The sequence below is a fragment of the Clytia hemisphaerica genome, unplaced genomic scaffold (assembly GCF_902728285.1).
Source record: "Clytia hemisphaerica strain Z4C2 unplaced genomic scaffold, Clytia hemisphaerica genome assembly, whole genome shotgun sequence".
Taxonomy (NCBI): domain Eukaryota; kingdom Metazoa; phylum Cnidaria; class Hydrozoa; order Leptothecata; family Clytiidae; genus Clytia; species Clytia hemisphaerica.
Window position 1 is genome coordinate 97,918 of NW_027104262.1, and position 22,400 is coordinate 120,317.

The window sequence follows — 22,400 nt, forward strand, 5'->3', positions numbered from 1 at the left end:
ATGCAGAGGTCTTCAGTCTCAAATAACGTATTTCATTCAAAAATCGAACGATCTGAATACGATTTGAATTACCTGATTTGTGAGCCATGGGTGGCCTAACAATTCGTCGAGGGATGAACGAAGCCTTGGATTTGGCTGTAACATGCACTCCAAGAAATCTCGACACGCTAAAGAAAACGAAAATTAAGATGTAGATTCAAGAAAACTTTGAAAACATGCCAATTACTCTAGGGGCTGAGTTAGGTCCCGCATGTGCATCGGCGTATAGTCATTTTTTCTTTTGATCATGAAAGTATAGTCCTTGAAGAGTCAGAAAACGTGTGTGGCGTTATTTGGATCAGGCACAAATTTCCATAATGGCGGATTTTAGATTTTCAACCTTTTTTAGCCCTCTTGCTTGAAAAAAAACTTAAAACCCGGCATACTATATAACAATCGATCAGAAATTTTATGCTGATTAAGAAAAAGGTCAGAACCATGGTTTGAAAATTTTGCTATCTCGAGCTATGAAGTACTTTCGTTTTCAAAACTAAGAAAACGTAAGTACTTCGTATCTTCTTCTTTCGAAAGATGATGAAAGAAAGATGATGATGACTTCGTATCTCTTGATAACGAAATTTCCAGACCATGGTTCTGACCTTTTTCTTAATCAGCATAAAATTTCTGATCGATTGGTATATAATATGCTTTGTCCTCGCCCAACCTTTCACCTTATGGTTGGAAAACAGAGGATTTGAGTTTTGTATTTCAATTGTGTACATAATACAATTTCAAATTTATTTTTTTTAGTTCAGAAATTACAAAACTTGTTTTATTTCACTGGGGATGTTGGCTGGAAAGGCTGACAAAACGTTTGAATGATTTGAATGAATTGATTTAGAACAAATCAATATCTTGTTACTTTTATTCGTTTTTTATAAGAACAAACTATATAAGAACGTGAGGCTTCGACGACCGAAATATTAAGAAGTTAAAAACATTTTAAGGTTTTACGGGCTTTTAAACACCCTGGTTTTTTAAAAAATGGGCAAAAAATGTCCAAAAGGGGGTAGAAATGAGAACATTTTCAGGTTTAAAATTCTTGGCTTTAAAATTTTTTGATGTTCTCATAAAAAAACGTGTAAACAGACAGAAATATCAGAAATACTTACAGAGTGAAACGTTCAGGTGGCTAGGTAATGTGGGTGGTCGATCACACTTTACAATTTCCTTGGAGCTTTCGAAGGGTAGATCCCCTGTTAGGAGTTCATACATAATTACACCCCTAAAAAAACAGTGAAATGGACTTGTTCCGTCGTTTTGTATAAGTTTCCCATTTCTGCATTAAGATTCCTTTGCAACTTTTCTAGCGGAAAAAAAGACAGGACTTCGGGTATTTGAAAAATGAGCTTCAAAGACGATATATTCCGTACCTTTAAAAACAAACCGTTTGCAATCTCATGCTGGTTATCCCGGGAGAAATAGAGAAAAATTCCTGAAAAATGACAAAAATCTTGGTGCGGAAATGAGAAACTTATAAAAAATACGGTTTAAAAAGAACATTAAACCTTTTAGTAAAATGTCATTTCAATTTTTCATAAGTTAGTTTTGGCACGTGTTTGTAATCGTATCGTTAAAGACGTGGCAGGTACAATGTTTACATTTGACTACTTAAACTTTCATTTAAAAGATGCTCCATTCTGTAAACACCGCACATGCTCTAAAATTGTGTAATGAATTGAACTATTCTTTAATTATCGGCGTTTTCTAACCCCGGAATTTAGTGGTGGAAACGAGAACACCGCACGTTTGTAAACTAAGAGGTTATTAGTGAGTATGAAAATCTGGAAATGTGGCCATGCTGAATTATTGCGAGAATCTGTAAGTAAAAATGATCGCGTTAGCGGAATTACTGAAACAGTCTTTTTTTTTTTGCCTACAGTAAGTGGCTTTGTTCATATTTTTCCGATAAAGACTATTCCTAAATTTATTGTCAGTGGATAAACCAGGATTTGAGATTTTTAAGAGAAAAAAATTCAAGAAAAAACTTACAAACTCCATGTGTCGCTTTTGGTAGGATCGTAGAGCTCTGTTGGCGGGTAGTACAACTTCGGATCGCCCCGTTCAACCTCTGGTGCGTTATACACGGGTGTTCCCCAGAAGTCAGAAATCATTTCACCGTGTTTTATTTTGTATGCTAGCCCAAAATCTGAAACAGAAAAATTGAATATGTCTCAGTGCCACAGGAAAAATTACTCCCGAAAAAAGCACTCGTAAATTTTTTCAAGTAATCACATGTTTTGACTGTACTGCTATAATTTTGCAACCCGTGTATTCTAATAATGTTGTTAATAAAAATTGTTTACCTGTAATCTTGACATTACCGTCATCACCCCGTAAGATATTGTCGGGTTTCAGGTCACTAAAAAAATTTAATACATTGAATAATCAAATTAAAATTAAAATAGAGATTTATTAATTACAATTAGTTTTTCGAGAAATGGCAAATTATCGGGACGAGATGGAGTTTTTACAAGCTCTTATTTGATTTGGTTGGTTGTTAACCAGTAATAAAACAATTTTCTTACTTTTTCTAAAGACCGCGTCATTTTTATTACATCAAATGACCAATTATTATAGTATCTTATAAAAACTCCATCTTATCTGAAATTATCATCATCATCTCGCCAGTCTGTCAGCTTGATATAGAAAGACTACGCGTTTTTTTTACTTTATAAGAATATTTATGATGAAATTGGCCAAATAATTAAGAATAAGAATACTGGCAAATGAACCTAAAAATGCCATTATTTTTGGAGCATTTTGCTATTAAATTGCCAGTTATTCAGAATAATTTTTCCCAAAAAGTTAAGAATATTCATGATGAATTGGAAGAAAAACATTCTTATAAAAAAAAGCTTTTGTATAAGTGCATCAAAAATAATATTTTTATCTTTTTAAGTTTAAAGCCTAAAATAGTTTTTTAAAATAGTAATTTTTTCATTTTGAGAGTGTTTTAGAGTCCGTGAAACCTTCATATTAATTTCTTAACTTGTTCTTAATATTTTAGCCATCAAAGCCTTATGTTCTTATAAAAAACATGTAAAGTGTGTTTGATCATCTTTTAACTGAAAGAAAGTATATAGATCTACGTTTCAGAATATGAAAAATAAAGCATACCGGTGAACTATGCCTTTCTTAAAGCAGTACCGTAACCCGATACAAATATCACGTAATGCCATCTTGGTTTGATCCTCATTATATAGACGACCGTTATTTAATGGAGCCCGTAGATCACCAGCTGAACAGAGCTCCATGATCAAATAGGCACTACCACTTGCACCAACAAACACATCTATAAACTTTACCTGAAATAATGGAAAGAAACAAAATATGTAAAAGGCATGATTTTTGTAATTTCCTTACACTAACAAATCATCTAAGCGCCCGACACGCCGCTCTGCTCTAAAATGGATTAATCAGGCGTGATGATAATAGCCTAAAATCTGCAAAGTTCACCAGAACTTGCAGACTTTAGAGCAATTTTTGTTTTATTTCACTGTGCTTAAAAGCTCATTTATTGTTCATCCCAAATCCGAATAAAAATTTAGAATGGTACAGCCGATCAAGGGGGATCCGATACCAAACTCAGGCCTGGGGCTGGTGGCAATTTATTTTCAAGGTCCTAGGGTCGGAGGTCCTAACGTAGTGTACAATAAAAGGCTATTTATATCTAGACAAAGGACTGAAAATATCATCAATTAGAATGAAGAAAGGGAAGAAGTTACGATGCTAGCAGGATAGTTCCCCGACGGATATTTCTCGACCAATAATCCTCCAATGGACGTTTCCCGACGGCTTATTTCTCCAACAGGCTTTCCCCTACCTCTCAAGGCAACCTTTCAGAGGAAAAGGTTTGGCACAGTCGGGGGAAAGAAAGTCCGGGCGTGAAAACGTTCATCGAAAGATTCAAATAATACGTACAATGTGTTTTGATCCTTGGACGGCGGAAAAACATTCACACTCATTACACAAGTCATCGTTTACGTGATCTGCGCCAATGACTTTAATGGCCACCTAAAAGATAAAAATGTAAAAAATTTCAGTCCTGATGTATCTCTAAGTCTTCTTGCGACCGAAGTCGGAGGCGTTCTAAAGGCTCCCCTTTCAATAGCATTAACCTGAAGGTAGATGTTTTACCCTGGATTCTTCTCTTATTCGTTGAGATTTCAGGAGGGAGGTGTCAAGTATCATTTTGTATTTTGTATCAAATTACTAAGTACGAAGTCTTTGATATGACCCGAACAGGGATCGAACACACAACTTTGAGCACAGTAGCCGAATGCTTTACCTTCGCACCACAGATCTCTAAATAACGTTCCCAAGGATTAAGAGCTCAAAGACTACTTTTCTATATTTTCAACTTGATCTATGCTAATAGCGTTAATGGCAACCTAAAACTCACTCCGGCACTTGAAAAATATTCATTATATAAAGGATTCTACAGTATATCATCTATATATCTAATATATCTATATATCTATATCATCTGTGATTACTCAATAAAGCTAACTTACTTCACGGCGAGTTTCGGTATGAAAGCCTCGGAAAACCTTACCGAAACCTCCTTTACCCAGAAATTTGATGATTTTGTACCCACGCTTTAATAGATCCGAATCCATTCTTTTCTGCACTTTAATTACGTAAATATATTTTTCTCGAAAACCAAAAAATTCTTCCTTGCAGCTTTGCAACTCGAGATAAAGACGATAAATGAAAGATCTTTGTTTCAATTTTCTCCGTTATTGTCAAAAAGTAGTTCTTTTTATTTGACGTCAGTCAGATAAATTTTTGAAAATGCAAATTGACGTATCAAAAGTATTGGCTAAACAAAAGTAGAGAATTAAAACCTCAAAAATAAAGCGCACCAGATTCGATCTTATTATGTTACCCCCTTTTCATGCACAATCAAGGGGTCCTTGTTTTGCTATTCACTATGGTTTTTTCATAATTGCCGTGTTTAAATGTGTTTTCTGACTGATGTAACCAACAAAACTATGGCATGTTGTACATTTTCTGTTAGGCAGACTATTCCTGAATCTGAAAATTCAAAAATTGCATTGAAAAAGTTTGATGAAGAAGAAAATGAAGACTTTTGCGAGGAAGAGTATTTCAACTTTGAAGAGCTTAGTTTCGGCGAACAAAAAACATTTTGAAAATTTTTTCGCAGTAGATGGTGTATCTTTTACCGAACAATAAAAATTTTTGCGGAAAATTTTTGTAAATGCTTCTTTGTCTCGAAATCTTCAAAATAATAGTTTTTCATCAATTTTTCATCTGGATTTTGCTTTAAAAAACAGTAATAACTTTTGACACATCTTTTTAGATAGATTTTCCGCAAAATTTAGAATAGTTCAATTCTTTGCGGACAGTTTGAAAAAAGTTCTAAACAAAAAAGTTAATCCATCAAAACTTAGCACTTTTTATAAAAGAAGGTGATGCAACATATTATTAACGTCTTTTTTTAAAGTTCATAACGTCATTTTTGCAATTAAATTCTTAATTAGTCTTACGGGATTTGATTAAAAAGCAATTTATAAAGGCAATTCTTTGTTAAAAGTGTTAAAGAATCTAAAACATAACTTTTATGTTCAGATACTAAAACCAATTTTCTGACTATGGTCAGAGCCCTTAAGTACAGATTGTTGACTTCAATACAGAATGTTGACTAATATATGATAACCATGCGTAAATTGTACTCTGAATTGTAGTCGTATTTCCGCTTTGTACCAAAGTTTTTTCTAGACGACAATTCCTGAAGAAGATTTTTGACTGGATACCACCAGTAGGGACCTAGGAACGCCGCGACCCCTGCACTATTTGATAGCACACATAGAGGTGGTTCAATCGGGCATAGACCATCTCCAATCGTGGTGGATAATCTCTCGGAATGGTTCTTGAAGAACGGAGACTTTATTGATCCAACTTGGTTGATTTCAAGGCAAGATAATTTTAGGTTTGTTTCATTATCGTCTTTTTCGTTTCCGGTACGGCAGGTGTAAAAAATTTTCCTTCATTGGGCCAAATAATTTAGGTCAGGCTTCCAGTAAGTCCTTAGACCTCCATATAATGAAGAAATAGACCAAATAGATTGTAAACAGCATAAATTTAGAAATTTGATTGCAAAAAAATAATTCTAAAATGCTCTTTTGCCACGAAACACTAATAACGGATACAGCGACGTTTATCGATTTATCCCATGACAATTCAAATTCTCAAGACAAGTGTTCTACTTTTGAACTCATCCTTTGTGTTTAAAGAAGGCTTAATGGCTTGAATGCATAAGGCCTCAAGGGCCATAAGATGAAATTCCGATTTAGCTGATTGTGCAATTATTTTGACATCATCCATTTTAAGTTCAACATTACAGCTACGAAAATGGCTTCCCACTGGTGTATTAGCATCCCTGTGCTCTCGAATACGGGATAGTGGATGTCTGGCTGTTTGCCCAACATAACACGACTGACAGCGTGAACAATTTATCTGATAAACTACCCAACTTTTGTATTCTTTTTCAACAGGTGTTTTCAATGATGGTAACAACGTTTTAAGTTTTCGTATCGTTAAAATAACTTTCACTGGAGCACCGACCCTTTTTAATGAATGTTGAAACTGCTCGGTAATTTTACCACGATATCGAAGAAAAAACTTTTTCATTTCTGGTTCCTCATCCATTTGTTCTTCTGTTTGCGGAGGTTTTGTGATCTTTTCAATGGTCTTTTTAATAAGTGGTTCGTAAAATGAAGGAGGATATTGATTCTTTCGTAATATGGATTTTGCTTTTTCGATGCTTTATTTGAAATTTTCAGGTGTACTGCAAGCACGATGAATTCGATATACCATCCCGGTGACATTGGACTTCTTGTACTTGATCGGTGCCAGTGCATGGAAGTTCATTGTTAAACCAGTATCAGTATTTTTCGTGTACCATGTCGATGTTAATTCATTTCCAGAATGTATTATCCTCGTGTCTAAAAATGGAATACTACCTTTATCCTCGCGTTCGCAAGTAAATTTTAGATTTGGATGGAATTCATTTATTTCATTTAGTTTGTTTTCGATCTGGTTTGTTTTGATGTTACGTAATATATCATCCATATACCTTCCAAAGATTTGCGCTTCTCCTTTGATTTTTCCATCAAATTGACTGAGCCAACCATTTGCCAAATAAGGAGCTGGGGACTACCCATCGCTAGCCCGTCAGTTTGTCGGTAGTATCCTCGAGGTGTTAGCATTAAGACATTTAGACTGCATAGTTTGGTTAATTCAACAAAAGTATCTTTTGAAACTGGAGGATGTGGGTATCTATCTCCATATAACAGTTGTTAAACCAGTATCAGTATTTTTCGTGTACCATGTCGATGTTAATTCATTTCCAGAATGTATTATCCTATTATGTCTAAAAATGGAATACTACCTTTATCCTCACATTAAATTTCATCATTGATTGTTGATGAGGGGAGAAGGAAGGTGAGTTGGGAAAATAGAAATCGAAAGTTCCGGTTGCAAAAATCAGTTTTATTGACAATTGAATCATGCTTAATGGTGGGCATTGTTATCAATAATGTTTTTGTGTGAAAAACATAGATATAAGGAAAAAATCCAAGAAAATCTGCAAAAACGACGATTTCCAGAATATTTCTGGCATTTTCGGCCGAAAAAAAACTTTCTCAAAAATCCGAATCGGTCATGTTTTGGGCATTGAAAAGGTAAACATTTTTCAACAAAAAATTTGTAACTGTAACACTTCATAACATTATAAAAAGGGGTTTGTGGATATTATCTGGGTCTCTCTCCAACAGTATAACAGGAAAGATTCCAAACCAGATTTTTTGCTACATTTTCACAAACCAGACTGTAGTAAAAGTGACAGTCTGAAAATCGACTAACCTTTTACAAACAAAAACGATGATTACGTAACATTTGATAAAATGCTAGAGGTTTTTATGATTGAATTTAATAGCATTTTATATGTGTAGTTTTTAAGACGCTTTTCTAATAATAACCAAATCATAATTCCATAAAAAAATATCAATCTGTATATTTACAATCTGGAATGAATAATCAGATAAAAAGTTTTGGATCAGGTAAGGTTTCCGTGGGCGCTGGTTGAATTCTTTATCAGTTTTCGAGCCAGATAAAGAATTCGCCCAACGATGATTTTACTGACCAGATTTATTGAAAAAAAGCACTTAAAACTGTTAAAGAATTCTCCCAAGACTGTTTAACAATTGACCCAAGACTGTTAAAGAATCTGCCTTTCTGATAAAGCATCTGCCCCAAACCTGATAAAGAATGTACTCCCCTCCAGATAAAGAATCTGCCCACCTGTTCAACGATCTGCCCTCCACCAGATTAAGAATTGACCCAAGACTGTTTAACAATTGACCCAAGACTGTTTAACAATTCACCCGAAACTGTTCAACAATTGACCCAAGACTGTTTAACAATTGACCCAAGACTGTTTAACAATTCACCCGAAACTGTTCAACAATTGACCCAAGACTGTTTAACAATTGACCCAAGACTGTTTAACAATTCACCCGAAACTGTTCAACAATTGACCCAAGACTGTTTAACAATTGACCCAAGACTGTTTAACAATTTACCCGAAACTGTTTAACGATTGACCCAAGACTGTTTAACAATTCACCCGAAACTGTTCAACAATTGACCCAAGACTGTTTAACAATTGACCCAAGACTGTTTAACAATTGACCCAAGACTGTTTAAAACGATTCACCCGAAACTGTTTAACAATTGACCCAAGACTGTTTAACAATTGACCCAAGACTGTTTAACAATTCACCCGAAACTGTTCAACAATTGACCCGAAACTGTTTAACAATTGACCCAAGACTGTTTTTAACCCATTCACCCAAGACTGTTTAACAATTCACCCAAGACTGTTTAACAATTCACCCAAGACTGTTTAACAATTGACCCAAGACTGTATAACGATTCACCCGAAACTGTTTAACGATTCACCCGAAACTGTTTAACGATTCAACCAAGACTGTAGAGTATCTCGTTACTGAAAATCTCATGCCAACGGATAAAAAATGGCGAAATTAGCGGATTTAAACAATAGAAAAAAGTTAACTCTGAGTTCAAGAATCTCCCCTAAATCAGTTTAACAATGTCCCCTAACTCAATTTAACAATGTCCCCTAACTCGGTTTAAGAATATCCCCTTGACTCAGTTCAAGAATGTTCCCTAAACAATGTCCCCTTAACTCGGTTTAAAAATGCCCCCTTGACTCAGTTTAACAATGTCCCCCAATGTCCAATGTTAAGGAAATAACCTTTCTAAGGTCCAAAACCACAAGTAAATATCATCTACCCCGTGTATACCTAAAATCTATCCGGAGCTCTGACAATGTTAACCCTTTAAAATCGGAAGACGTGTTTAGTTTATGTGTCCAGAATAATGCAAAATACCAACCACAGACTTTTGGTGATAACTCCTGACCGCTTAATTTAAAGGGGGCATATACTGGAAGCTTTTAGAAAGAGAATAAAAATAGCCTTCTAATGGTACCAAAACGATTGTCTAACTCTCAAGCTACAAGTATTTAGGCCACTTTGAAGTTTTATGGTTATTTCAATAAGAAGATGGACAAAGATGTTCAACTTTCAACTTTTTTTTCACATGTTGAAAAAGTACTATAAAAATATATATACAAGGGAATAAACAAAATAGCTGGAGCAACATCAAAATCATGTTTGGGGGTAGTCGATATTAATACAAGCGATGATGTTGTCGAATGGCTGGTCAAGTCCGTACCAATCTCTGTAATAAAACAAGACAGTCAATAGTTAACAGAGTTTATTTAAATTATTTTTGGATAAAATAAAGGCTTTGTATTAGCTTAAGTAACTCTGTCTCAGATTGGGCATATATTTCATATTAGACCAGAGTCGGCATATTGTCTTTTTTCGCTGAGATAAACAAATATTTTGAATTTTCTTGGTTTTCGATCGAAAATTGCTAAACATCTGTGTCTATTCAATACAAAATAGCTTGTAATTTAAAAAAGCTGAGTTAGCAAACGAAAACTTTACATAACAAAACAAAACCTTTAAACATAATTTCTAAAAACTATTAAATTTTTAGTTACCTCCACATGAACTCGTCCATGTAACTTTGAAGATCAACACGCCTGATCCCTTTCATAGCCTTGATTTTCAATTTGAAGCGGTTCCAATATGACTCTATATTCTAAAAATATAAGAAATAGGTTTCTAACGAAATAATCTTAACTTGATTTATGTAAAGTTATAGCTCCAAAAAGCTGGCCCGTTTCGCCCATCTTTGCCATTTTAACTCTAGCTTGTTGGTCTGTAACTTTTGATCCGTTCAGAAATATATGAGAAATTTGAAGACAAATTTCAAACTTCTAAAGAGTAGTAATTATCGCTTACCTGCGTGTGAGCCCCTGTTTGAGGATCTACAAAGTGGTACGTATGGTTAACCGTGTCATGGCCAATACAATTTGGAACGAATTGTGGGAGATTGATGTATGCCCTCCATTCGTCGCTATGGATAATGCTGTTGGCATTTAGGACACGATTGATCACCCCAGTCAAAACAGCGCGATTCCTCCTTGGTACAATTTCCATATATCCTTTGGCGGGTACAAACCTCGTATCGGCCAAGCCAAAAACCCATACCGGATTTTGGGCAACGCGTCCTACTCCAGCCTAAAAATGAAAATAATACTTGTTTATGCATGTTTAAAGACTCTCAAGGCGCACACTATTTTATAAGAACGGATAAAATTTGGTCGAGACTCGGCGCTGTTCTTGACTTTTCGAGACTTTTAGAAATCTTCTCAAATTTTCAAATCATCGAGAATAATAAAATTCCAAACAACGTTGGATATCTAAATCTTCTGATATCCTTAAAATTTTAAAATTTTATGAACTACACGGGTGTTTAAAAAAAAACGGAAAAACTTTTTGATGTTATTTTAAAAGAAAATTTGTCGTTTTTCTTCATAACTTTTGAACGAATAAAGCAAATTTAAAAACTCAAAATTTAAGTTAGCCTAACAAATTAAGTCGATAGCATTTGTAAAAATTTTTTCACAACTTTTCAAACTTGTTCCGTTTTTTTAACACCCGGTACCTTACAGCTCAAAATCAATTGATCAAATTATACCCTTCGTCTGTGATGAAACTGGCTTTCGTCAATTTGAACGACAAAATTTGCGCCACCACCACCAACCCGGATGGGGTTCCTTTGAAGATCATTTTGACACACTCTTCTTAACTTTTGAAACATTTGAATTACATGGTCCTTGTTGATTCGCACAATATTGACTACTTTCACGCAGCTTATCTTCTTCGACCACAAATATATAATTAAAAAAAATGTCCGGTAGCGAATTTCTTTTCCAGTCTGAGAAGATTGTATCATCCCTGATTCGCAGTGCTTTCCGACATGGTCGGTTGCATCTCCTGAAAATGTACCATAAAATTTTCCAATTCTAATCCAAAATCTTAAAATCCTTGTATAGTCTGTCTCAAAATTATGTGGACACTTTATTTGTTTTGATATTATCTCAGCACCCATTCATTCTATATTAAATAGTTATACACCGTTGGAAAGATAATTTTATGCAGAATATTTTAATAGATTTAAAATTTTTTGAAATTTGAAAAATGGAGATGAAAAGTGAAGAAGAAAAAATGAAGATTTTTTCTACTGATTTAGAAATCATGAAGTACTGTAATACTTTTTAGAATATTTAAACTTTGCTGATTTCAAATCTGTGCTCAGTCTGAAATGGCTAAAATAGACCAATAAAATACTAAACCAAAAATAAAAAATAAAAATAGTCTTACCAGCGCCAACCATCAGTGCATCTTGCATCTCTTTCCATGTGCATTGGATTTCGGCAATTTGGACAATCTTTTGGCACAGAAATCAAACTTCTAGCTTGCAGAAAGTGAATAATTGCCGCCTTATCACGACCAAAAAGTAGGGCACCCCATCTTTGCATGAATCCCCGATGTACTGCATTCGCTGCCATTATGTTACCGTGATACTACTTGAACAAATTACTAGATCCCAATTACTAGTTCAAAAATCCACTACATGCAAATAAATAGTAATTTTCGAATCCTGGGAATCCTCAAATCATTAAGCCTGGTAACTAGTAAAATCGTTTACTATTGTTTATCGTGTAAATAAGTTGGGCGTTTCGCACGTCTTCGTTGTTGATGTTCAAGTGTTATGCGAAATTTTCGACTTTTAAGTCGTCTTGTTGAATTAGGGATCAATATTTTCTTGGACAAATCCTTTTATAGGTAGAGTCTGAACGAACATTTTAAACAATCGTAACCTTGCGTCAATTGTTAAACAGATTCGGGTGAATCGTTAAACAGATTCGGGCGAATCGTTAAACAGATTCGGGTGAATCGTTAAACAGTTTCGGGTCAATTGCTAAACAGTCTTGGGTGAATTGGTAAACAGTTTCGGGTGAATCGTTAAACAGTTTTGGGTGAATCGTTAAACAGTTTCGGGTGAATCGTTAAACAATCTTGGGTCAATTGTTAAACAGTCTTGGGTCAATTGTTAAACAGGTTCGGGTAAATCGTTAAACAGTTTCGGGTGAATCGTTAAACAGTTTCGGGTAAATCGTTAAACAGTTTCGGGTGAATCGTTAAACAGTCTTGGGTCAATTGTTAAACAGTTTCGGGTCAATTGTTAAACAGTTTCGGGTAAATTGTTAAACAGTCTTGGGTGAAGCGTTAAACAGTCTTGGGTGAATTGTTAAACAGTTTCGGGTGAATCGTTAAACAGTTTCGGGTGAATCGTTAAACAGTCTTGGGTCAATTGTTAAACAGTTTCGGGTAAATCGTTAAACAGTTTCAGGTGAATCGTTAAACAGTCTTGGGTCAATTGTTAAACAGTTTCGGGTCAATTGTTAAACAGTTTCGGGTAAATTGTTAAACAGTCTTGGGTGAAGCGTTAAACAGTCTTGGGTGAATTGTTAAACAGTTTCGGGTGAATCGTTAAACAGTTTCGGGTGAATCGTTAAACAGTCTTGGGTCAATTGTTAAACAGTTTCGGGTAAATCGTTAAACAGTTTCGGGTGAATCGTTAAACAGTCTTGGGTCAATTGTTAAACAGTTTCGGGTCAATTGTTAAACAGTTTCGGGTAAATTGTTAAACAGTCTTGGGTGAAGCGTTAAAACAGTCTTGGGTGAATTGTTAAACAGTTTCGGGTGAATCGTTTTAAACAGTTTCGGTCAATTGTTAAAGTCTTGGTGAATTGTTTAAACAGTTTCGGGTGAATCGTTAAACAGTTTCGGGTCAATTGTTAAACAGTCTTGGGTCAATTGTTGAACAGTTTCGGGTGAATTGTTAAACAGTTTCGGGTCAATTGTTAAACAGTCTTGGGTGAATCGTTAAACAGTTTCGGGTCAATTGTTAAACAGTCTTGGGTCAATTGTTGAACAGTTTCGGGTGAATTGTTAAACAGTCTTGGGTGAATCGTTAAACAGTTTCGGGTCAATTGTTAAACAGTCTTGGGTCAATTGTTGAACAGTCTTGGGTCAATTGTTAAACAGTCTTGGGTCAATTGTTGAACAGTTTCGGGTGAATTGTTAAACAGTCTTGGGTCAATTGTTAAACAGTCTTGGGTCAATTGTTAAACAGTCTTGGGTCAATTGTTAAACAGTCTTGGGTCAATTGTTGAACAGTTTCGGGTGAATTGTTAAACAGTCTTGGGTCAATTGTTAAACAGTCTTGGGTCAATTCTTAATCTGGTGAAGGGCAGATCGTTGAACAGATGGGCAGATTCTTTATCTGGAGGGGAGTACATTCTTTATCAGGTTTGGGGCAGATGCTTAATCAGAAAGGCAGATTCTTTAACAGTCTTGGGTCAATCGTTAAACAGTCTTGGGAGAATTCTTTAACAGTTTTAAGTGCCTTTTTCAATAAATCTGGTCAGTAAAATCGTCGTTGGGCACATTCTTTATCTGGCTCGAAAACTGATAAAGAATTCAACCAGCGCCCACGGAAACCTTACCTGATCCGAAGAACTAAAAGAGATTTTTCGAAAATAATAGTTTTAGTGTATTATCTTCGTTAAATGTGACATTTATGCAAATGTTTATCTTTATATGATAACTAAAACTCGAATTATGCAAAGAAACGAGTCAAAGTTTCCCCGATTTTTCATACTTCCAGGACCAGATCGCTGTGCAATAGGTAATCAAGCCTCCCTCAAAATCCTGATTATTGATTGCCTATCGATTATCGAGACCAATCGATATTCAATCCATCGGTTGGGCATCGATTGGAAAAAAATATTGATTATATCGAATGGGAAGGTCTGGATTAAATTAGAAATGGTTGCTTTACAAAAAATAATTTCTACATTTTTTCGACTTGTCCGACTTAGGATTTATGTTTTGAAGGTGGTTTTGTCGGGGCGACGCTAATGGAACATATTATTGATTGTTGCCTAGCGAAACGTGTTTTTTTGGACTTAGCTTTCAGCTAACTCAACTTTCTTCATAGTATTATACTCTTGGGTTCCTAATAAAACCCAAATTAATTTATGTTAATGTTTACTTTTAATGTTAACCGACTAACCCTACCTTTTGAGTAGTTTGGCGCGCAAAACAACAAATCTTTTTTACTACTATTTTATTTTAGTCCTTTGTATAATTTTAAAGTTTGTCATCCTATAGAATGCAATAATCATCAATTTTTATTTTCAGATGTGAGACAAGGACATGATGACAATTCAAAACGCAAAGTAAGTAATAATGGATTTCAAAAGTTATTACTCTATACTACTTGGGGTAAAAATTGAGAGATACCAGACACAGGAAATTTTGAATTAATCGGACATTTTTACCTGCACTTTTTAAGATCTTCAAATATTGTTTTTTAAAGTACTTAATATAACCACACATATCCTGAAACAACTAAAAAAAAAAGACATAGGTTTTCTATTTTGTAGGGAGATTCACACAAAACTCCTACACAAATCAAGTGTTTTTCTTTTTAATTGTTTTTAACAACTTAAAAGTCATTAAATTGTTCACGACATTCACAATTGAACTATTTTATTGTCTCTCATTAATAGCAACAGAGTAAAAGTAAAAAATAAAAGTCAAATTTCTAAAAGAAAATCAAACAAAAATTCTACCATTGTATGATACCGTGGTATATCAGGAATTGTTCAATGACTGTTTTGCCTACTGGTATATAATAATCAAAATTATATCCACATGGGGGAACTCAAAAATCAGCTTTGAGCACAAAAACCTGCAGGACACCATCTTTTTACAGAAATATTTTTATCCATGATAATTTTGTCTTACTTTAAAGCATTACATTTTGTTTTAGCATGATGTTATGGCTCCAGAAGAAAATTTTAATGATAATGGAAATGATGACCCAATGAGTGAAGAATCATCAGATACGGTATGTATTTTTGAATTGTTCGAAAGTTTATCAATTGCTTTTAAAAATTTACTCTGTTATGAGATATAAGGTCTGTCAAAGAGTTCAATACCTGCTTCTTTTACAGAGGGCTGAGAATGAGAAATGTCACAAAAAAGATATTGCAAAAATAACTTAACTTATATGCAATAAGTAAAGGCAAAAATAGAGCAAATGATCTTGTAATATCAATGATTTCTTCTTATTTACAGGACGATACTCCAGATCACAGAATTGATGCAGAAGTTTTGGATGATACTGATTCGTGTGACGAATTTGAAGATACCCCTCAAAACGAATCAATTATTTTTGATGATGGAAACGAAAAAATCATTATTATGCTTATGTACCAACTTTTTGCCCTTCAAACAACATACTCAATTTCAGACAATGTTATGGGGATCTTGTTGAAATTGTTCCACTCGTTTTTGACACAATTGAAGTCGCATGACGGTGTTGATGATAAATTGGAAAGGACAATTGAGTTGTTTCCTTCAAGCCTCTTCCTTGCTAAAAAGAAGATTAACTTAGAAAATAATTCTTTCGTTAAGTATGTTAGCTGTGGAAAATGCCACTCTATATACAAGCCAGAAGACTGCTATTACGAAAAAGATGGTAAAAGAGAAAGTCACTGTTGTACCCACGTTCCATATCCTGACCATCCTCAAGCACGCTTTAGAGAGCCATGTGGCGAAACACTGATGAAATCTGTTTCAAGTGGTGATGGTAAAAAGAATTATCTTCATCCAAAAAGGTTATATTGTTATCAACCCTTAAAACAGTCTCTACAGAACCTGATTAGTAGGAATGATCTTAGAGAAAAACTTTTGGGTGGCCCATCAAAAGGTCCCGAAGGCGTTTTGTTTGACACCATTGATGGCAAGTTTTGGAAAGAATTTAAAGACAATAATGGGGAAATTTACTTCAAAGACCCTCGAAACCTTGGAGCCATTTTAAATATAGACTGGTTTCAACCATTTGACGGTGTGGAGTATAGCTGTGGAGTCATATATATGGCACTCCTTAATCTTCCAAGAGAGTTGAGGTTTCGATGGGAGAACATAACAACTGTTGGCATCATCCCTGGCCCAAACGAACCTTCACTCAATGTCAACAGTTATGTCAAACCTCTTGTCGACGATTTGCTGACGCTTTGGCAAGGAGATATGTTTGAGGAGAAAGAATCTAGAGCTATGTACAAGTTCGCTCTTTGTTGTGTATCTTCTGACCTTCCAGCTACAAGAAAATTATGTGGTTTTGTTTCATACAATGCAAAACAAGGTATAAATCATAGAAATTTAGTATGCGCATTTGCTTTTGTTTTATCCATTTCATTTTGCGGAAAGGAGTCTGACCCCCCTTGTTAAATGATCTCCCCTTCTTGACATCCCCAACTTTTTAAAATGTCTATCCCCAAGGGTTTTGTGCTAAATTTTCAAAAATACATAGTGTATAGTGCGATCTGCTAATCCCCTTCTCGCTGCTACCCCCTTCTTAAAATCAATCCTCTGTTTTCTCTATATATTTGTTTATGGTAAAAGGGAGGGAAACAGTAAAGAAAAACGAAGTCTGGTAAATATAATACCACTTTTTTAGGGAAATAAAAGTAACAGTGCTGGAAAATAATCTACAATATATGTGGGGCTTACTTAAACGATCCCCCTTCCTTGCTACCCCCTTTTTAATTAAATTTTCTGAAGGTGTTATCCCCCCTTAAGAAAGGGTGATTCGAACTATGCATTTAAATTTTTTATATGCTCATGTTAGTGTTGAAATCTTTTTGATTTATTATAAACAAATATTGTAAAACTTCAATCGATTTTTTATAAAAGCGTCATCAATTATAGGCTGGGGTTAGGGTTTATGGGTAATGGTTTTTCTTGTGGTCCAAGTATTGAAATCATAAAATCATTTTAAACTGGTGTGCTTTCTACTGGACCTCATTAACATTCAGGCGTAATAGTAATACAACGTTGACGCATATAAATCATTTTTACTCGCGTACTCAACCATCACTGGATCATTATTAATCTGATTTTAAATCTTAAATTGTTAGAGAACATCTCCACAGCTAGAATGAAGCTACGTTTTTCTCTTTTCTTAATATTGTAGGTTGTAGTAAATGTTTTAAACAATTCGAACACGATGGTCCTGTGGGAACTACTAAAACTGACTATTCTGGCTTCGACGAAGAGAACTGGACTGAGAGGGACCCTAAAGAACATGTCAGGTTGGCGTTCAAACACAAAGCGGCGAAAACACTAGCTGAAGCAAAAGAAACAGAACGTGATTATGGTGTTAGATTTTCTGAATTGTGTCGTCTACCGTATTACGATCCGGTTCGTTGTCACCTCATCGATCCAATGCATTGTCTCCTCCTAGGTGTAGCCAAGAACACGTTGAAAATCTGGATAAAAGTTAGTATAATTCTCATTACTTCCTTTACTATAAGGACAAGCAACTTGTCTTGCAGGTTTGAAATTGCCCAGTATTGGTCTCATATTTAAAACAGCTTTCCTCATCACCACCATTTCAAGTTGATTTATTCATAAATTTACGCGGAACAAACAATTTTACAGTTTTCCAGCGCTGGAAATGGAGTTTTCACACCCGTGGGATCTGATGACTTTTTCCTGTGAATGAGACAAGGGTGCTATCAATGTTTCTCATTCAGGAATGAGACAAGGGTGTGGTCAATGTTTCTCATTCAGGAATGAGACAAGGGTGCTATCAATGTTTCTCATTCAGGAATGAGACAAGGGTGTTATCCGATGAGTACAAAACATGGGTGTTGTACGTGTCATTGTTTGTTTTGAAAGATCTTCTTCCTAAAGCTCATTACAATATGTGGCAAGATTTTGTACGTGCTTGCCAGCTATTGATCAAGCCCTACATTATCGTCGAGGATGTCGAAGAGGCCCACAAATTGCTAAAGTCTTTCAACGAGAACTTCGAAAAAGTCATCGGTCCTGATAAATGCGTCCCAAACATGCACATGATGATGCACATAAAAGGCTGTATTTTAGATTTTGGGCCAGTATATGCATTTTGGTGTTATTCATTCGAGCGTTTCAATGGTAAACTAGGTGAATACCAAACTAACAACAAGAGCATTACGATGCAACTAATGCGACAATTTCTGGACAATCATTCCATTGTCACTGCCTACCAAAAGCTTGATATAGATGATATTCCGTCCTTTGAAGAGTTGAAGCTGATCTCCAACGTTGACGAAAATTTGAAGCATCTGGTAGCACTTTGCAGCTCTAGAGTCGGCATAGTCGATATTTCCTCATTGCTGTTATCAAACCATTCTACTTTTCTCTCTGGAGCGAAATTCCGTCGCATCCGTAAAGATGACGCCGAATGCATCGCAGAATATCTTAAAGCTGTGTTTTCTACTGATGATCTATCAATTGAGCGCATCGTTCAAAGCTACTCACGAATAAAAGTTGGTAGGGATGTAATAGCTGTTTCGAGTTACAGAAGAAATGATAACCGCAATCAATTCATTTTTATTTCGTATCAAAATCAAAATCACCCTGGATTTGTTACAGATATTGTCGATATCCCTGTTAACATTTCTGGAAATGAGTTTCACATCCCTTTTTTTCAAATGAGTCTTTTTAACACTCACCAGTATAAGAACTTTTATGGAGAAGACTGTCCTATGAAAATTTGGAACACCACCATTATGACAGAAATCTTTGTCCCTGTAGTGGCCATGAAAGGAAAATGTGTTGTCATTAAAGACGATTGTAAGTTTGATCGTATACCAATAGCAAATGGCCGAGTGGCTAGAGCTAACTTTGAAGATAACGTTTATTTTGTATTAGAAATGTAGATTTTAATAGTAGATAGATATAGGCTAAGAATTTAAGCCAAATTTTGATAGTTTAAACTGACGAAATTTTTTTTTTTCGTACTTTGAGCAGCTTGGAGGCCTACTTTTTTCATAAAAAGCCTGCAATTCATAGAGAGAAGCTCTCATTTCAAATGGAAAAATTCATCGGAAATGAAATTATACCTCTTTTATTTAACTTACTTTCTGAGCGAATCAAGTTACTGGTCCGTATTAATCTTTGTGGTAACTTGGCAATAAAACCCGTCAATAGCTATTATAAATATCGGAAATCATGTTTTGTCAAAGTTAAAAAAAAATTCGGAACAAACCCTTTTTATTGACTCTGTCTAATGCACGTATCCATTTTCATTTCACTGATGTGACCCTTCTCGCAGGATCGATGGAACCCCCTCTCCCCACTGGAAAAATTGGCCAAAATATCGTTCTCGTAGAAAGCTGTACTTTCTTTTACTTTCCGGTGGGAAAGTATCAAATAACCCTCCCTACAAAATATCGTGTTATTTTTTCATTCCTACTGTGTTTTTTGACTTGAAAACAATGGAATTCATAACTCCTCAGCCATAAAAACACGAGGATATCAAGCTCCAATCAATCCCTATCAAGTAATCTTTTATTTTCACCACCCCTCCCCAACTGCTGAAGTCCTTCCTATTCTGTGAGAAGGGGATGTATTAATACATTGTTTTTTTTTTTGTATTATATATAAAAGATGGAAAGATATAGAAATTTCGTTTTCATTTTTAATTCACTTCGAAAAATAGATTTTAAACTATACCATACCATGTTTTTTAGAAGATTCACTTCTTTCTGTTTCTGTGTACGCAATCAACAAAATCATTTTAACTTTTCACATCTAATTTCTTTGACTCATCTTTCGAAATCGTTTAATTGTTTGGAATATTTCGTTTAAATTTTGAGCAAGTTCCATGTCTATCATGCCCCTATAGGGCGTTTGAACGCTAGAATTTTTCAAAATAGCGAATTAAAGAGGTATTTAATCGATTCGATTACTTATTTGCAGGTCTTGAGTAGAAGAAAGCATTTGGTAAAAGTAAACCAAGCAAAATCCAACATGGATAGTGTATTAAGTGGAATACCACAAGGAAGTGTCTTGGGCCCTCTACTCTTTGTACTGTACATAAATGATCTGCCTGACAAGGTGATTTCGGATCTGCTACTTTTCGCAGATGATACAAAGATCTTCAAAGAGGTAGTTTCAGTCCATGACTCCCTTGCCATACAAAGTGATATAGACACACTCGAAAAATGGTCCATTGATTGGCTATTACAGTTCCATCCGGATAAATGTCACGTTCTTACAATCGGCAAATTCGTAAATATAAAACACGCTCATCCGTATCGTCTTGGTGATATTCAGCTTGAGCACGTATTTGAACAAAAAGACCTGGGTTATTGGTTGATGCTGAATTGACATTTGAAGACCATATAGCCAATCAAGTAAAAAAAGCCAACTCAATGCTTGGTGTCATCAAACGAGGTTTCACCAACTTAACTCCAGAGATCCCCCGCACACTATACTCAACATTTGTCCGACCACACCTTGAGTACGCACAATCAGTTTGGTCACCAAGATTACGTAAACGCGTCAACTTACTCGAGGGAGTGCAAAGACGTGCAACAAGATTGGTCCCAACGTACCGCAGCCTTTCATATGGTGATAGGCTCAAAATTCTCGGCTTACCAACACTCGAATTTCGAAGACGATTTTGTGATATGGTACAGGTTTACAAACACCTCCACTACTACGATAAAACAACAATACCTGACAAGTTGACTAAACGTCCGCGTCCAAATCGAAGACACCCCCTTGAGCTTCTACCTAACTTCGCAAATGACGGTTTCCACGGACCTCAAACGAAATCCTTTTATTACAGATGTGTGCCAACCTGGAATAGACTGCCGAGAAATGTCGTTTCAGCAAAGTCTATAAAGACCTTCAAAGAAAACCTCAAAGATGCATGGGAAAACCATCCCTCAAAATACGATTCAAGAATAGTGTAAAATAAGATCGGTTAGAGGCCCACTGTGAGCCTAGCTTGTAAATCTGTATAATAATAATAATAATGAAGGAGGAGAGTTTCTGGGAATTCAAAAGAAAAGTCAAAGGAACGCAACAAGAGATAGTAAGCGGAATGGTCAACGAGAAAGGGGAAATGGTATCTGAAAAGAGCAAGATTGTTGATGTCTTCAAAATATTCTATGTGGACCTGTTTAAAAAACCAGACGAAGAGTCTTTTAATGAAGCCCAAATGAAATCAGAATAGACAGTAGAGAAAAAGATCAAAAGCATGAAAGAAGTGGCAAATACACAGGAAGCCCTAACCGTAACCAAGAAAGAGATAAATGACGTAGTAAGAAAGCTGAAAAGAAGAAAGGCACCTGATTCTGGAGGATGGAGGAATGAGATGTTGAAAGAGGGAGGTGGTGAGATGATCAAATCACTGAAAATTATATTTAACGAAATCTTCAGGAACATGATTATACCAGAGCAGTGGGAAAAAGTAACCGTCAAGTCAATATATAAAAACAAGGGAAAGAAGACAGAAATGAAGAACAGCAGTGGAATTTTTCTGACCAATACGGTCAGCAAAGTGTTTGAGAAAGTACTACTTAACAAGGCAGAGTCAAAATTGAATATAAACAAATTCCAGAATGGTGGACAAAAGGAGAGATCAACCAAGGACAACTGGCTATCGCTGATGGCGGTACTAGACAAGAACAGGGAGGTGGGAAGAGACACCTACATTACACTGCATGAAATTTGATGTTTTCCAGTAGAGAAACATCACTTTCTGACGTTTCTCCTAAATGGTTTCATGAAAACGCAATGTGTCACTCGGCGGACAATGCGGAAAAACATCATTTTCTGACGTTTTTACAAATAGATTTTATGGTAGCACCGTGTGTCACTGTGCGGAAAATGTGGGAAACATCATTTTTTGGGCCTTTTTACTTGACGATTTTATGAAAACACCTTGTGATACAATTTTGGGAAAAAAATATCATT

General features: G+C 35.4%; 3 protein-coding genes across 3 annotated transcripts; 1 reads left to right on the forward strand and 2 right to left on the reverse strand.

Moving 5' to 3' along the window:
- Positions 1 to 645: 645 nt before the first annotated feature.
- On the reverse strand, positions 646 to 4,733 carry LOC136816635 (sperm motility kinase 2B-like). The gene is made up of 7 exons (XM_067072970.1): positions 4,557 to 4,733; positions 3,964 to 4,056; positions 3,160 to 3,347; positions 2,346 to 2,401; positions 2,032 to 2,188; positions 1,152 to 1,264; positions 646 to 710 (listed from the first exon to the last, which is right to left on the reverse strand). Exons 1-7 carry the CDS (start codon positions 4,659 to 4,661, stop codon positions 646 to 648), a joined length of 777 nt encoding a protein of 258 aa, XP_066929071.1. The 5' UTR covers positions 4,662 to 4,733.
- Positions 4,734 to 9,666: 4,933 nt separating this feature from the next.
- LOC136816657 (uncharacterized) lies at positions 9,667 to 11,442 on the reverse strand. Its single transcript, XM_067072989.1, has 4 exons — positions 11,203 to 11,442; positions 10,464 to 10,742; positions 10,160 to 10,260; positions 9,667 to 9,831 (listed from the first exon to the last, which is right to left on the reverse strand). The coding sequence occupies exons 1-4, from the start codon at positions 11,323 to 11,325 to the stop codon at positions 9,759 to 9,761; spliced, it is 576 nt and encodes a 191-aa protein (XP_066929090.1). The 5' UTR covers positions 11,326 to 11,442; the 3' UTR covers positions 9,667 to 9,758.
- A 3,187-nt stretch (positions 11,443 to 14,629) lies between these two features.
- On the forward strand, positions 14,630 to 19,351 carry LOC136816636 (uncharacterized). Its single transcript, XM_067072971.1, has 5 exons — positions 14,630 to 14,815; positions 15,412 to 15,489; positions 15,720 to 16,788; positions 17,620 to 17,980; positions 18,256 to 19,351. Exons 2-5 carry the CDS (start codon positions 15,421 to 15,423, stop codon positions 19,349 to 19,351), a joined length of 2,595 nt encoding a protein of 864 aa, XP_066929072.1. The 5' UTR covers positions 14,630 to 14,815; positions 15,412 to 15,420.
- The last annotated feature ends 3,049 nt before the right edge of the window (positions 19,352 to 22,400 follow it).

What these genes read in the sequence shown, in the direction of transcription:
- LOC136816635 (XM_067072970.1), bottom strand. Translation starts at nt 4,661, where the DNA reads ATGGATTCGGATCTATTAAAGCGTGGGTACAAAATCATCAAATTTCTG. An exon ending in AAAAGCGACACATGGAGTTT is followed by an intron (nt 1,265 to 2,031) that starts GTAAGTTTTTTC and finishes CTGTTTTTTTAG; the next exon opens with GGGTGTAATTATGTATGAAC. An exon ending in CCACCTGAACGTTTCACTCT is followed by an intron (nt 711 to 1,151) that starts GTAAGTATTTCT and finishes TCCAACCATAAG; the next exon opens with GTGAAAGGTTGGGCGAGGAC.
- LOC136816636 (XM_067072971.1), top strand. Translation starts at nt 15,421, where the DNA reads ATGGCTCCAGAAGAAAATTTTAATGATAATGGAAATGATGACCCAATG. An exon ending in GTGAAGAATCATCAGATACG is followed by an intron (nt 15,490 to 15,719) that starts GTATGTATTTTT and finishes TCTTATTTACAG; the next exon opens with GACGATACTCCAGATCACAG. An exon ending in TTCATACAATGCAAAACAAG is followed by an intron (nt 16,789 to 17,619) that starts GTATAAATCATA and finishes TTAATATTGTAG; the next exon opens with GTTGTAGTAAATGTTTTAAA.
- LOC136816657 (XM_067072989.1), bottom strand. Translation starts at nt 11,325, where the DNA reads ATGTTTCAAAAGTTAAGAAGAGTGTGTCAAAATGATCTTCAAAGGAAC. An exon ending in AGTTTCATCACAGACGAAGG is followed by an intron (nt 10,743 to 11,202) that starts GTATAATTTGAT and finishes TTTCATTTTTAG; the next exon opens with GCTGGAGTAGGACGCGTTGC. An exon ending in AAACAGGGGCTCACACGCAG is followed by an intron (nt 10,261 to 10,463) that starts GTAAGCGATAAT and finishes TTATATTTTTAG; the next exon opens with AATATAGAGTCATATTGGAA.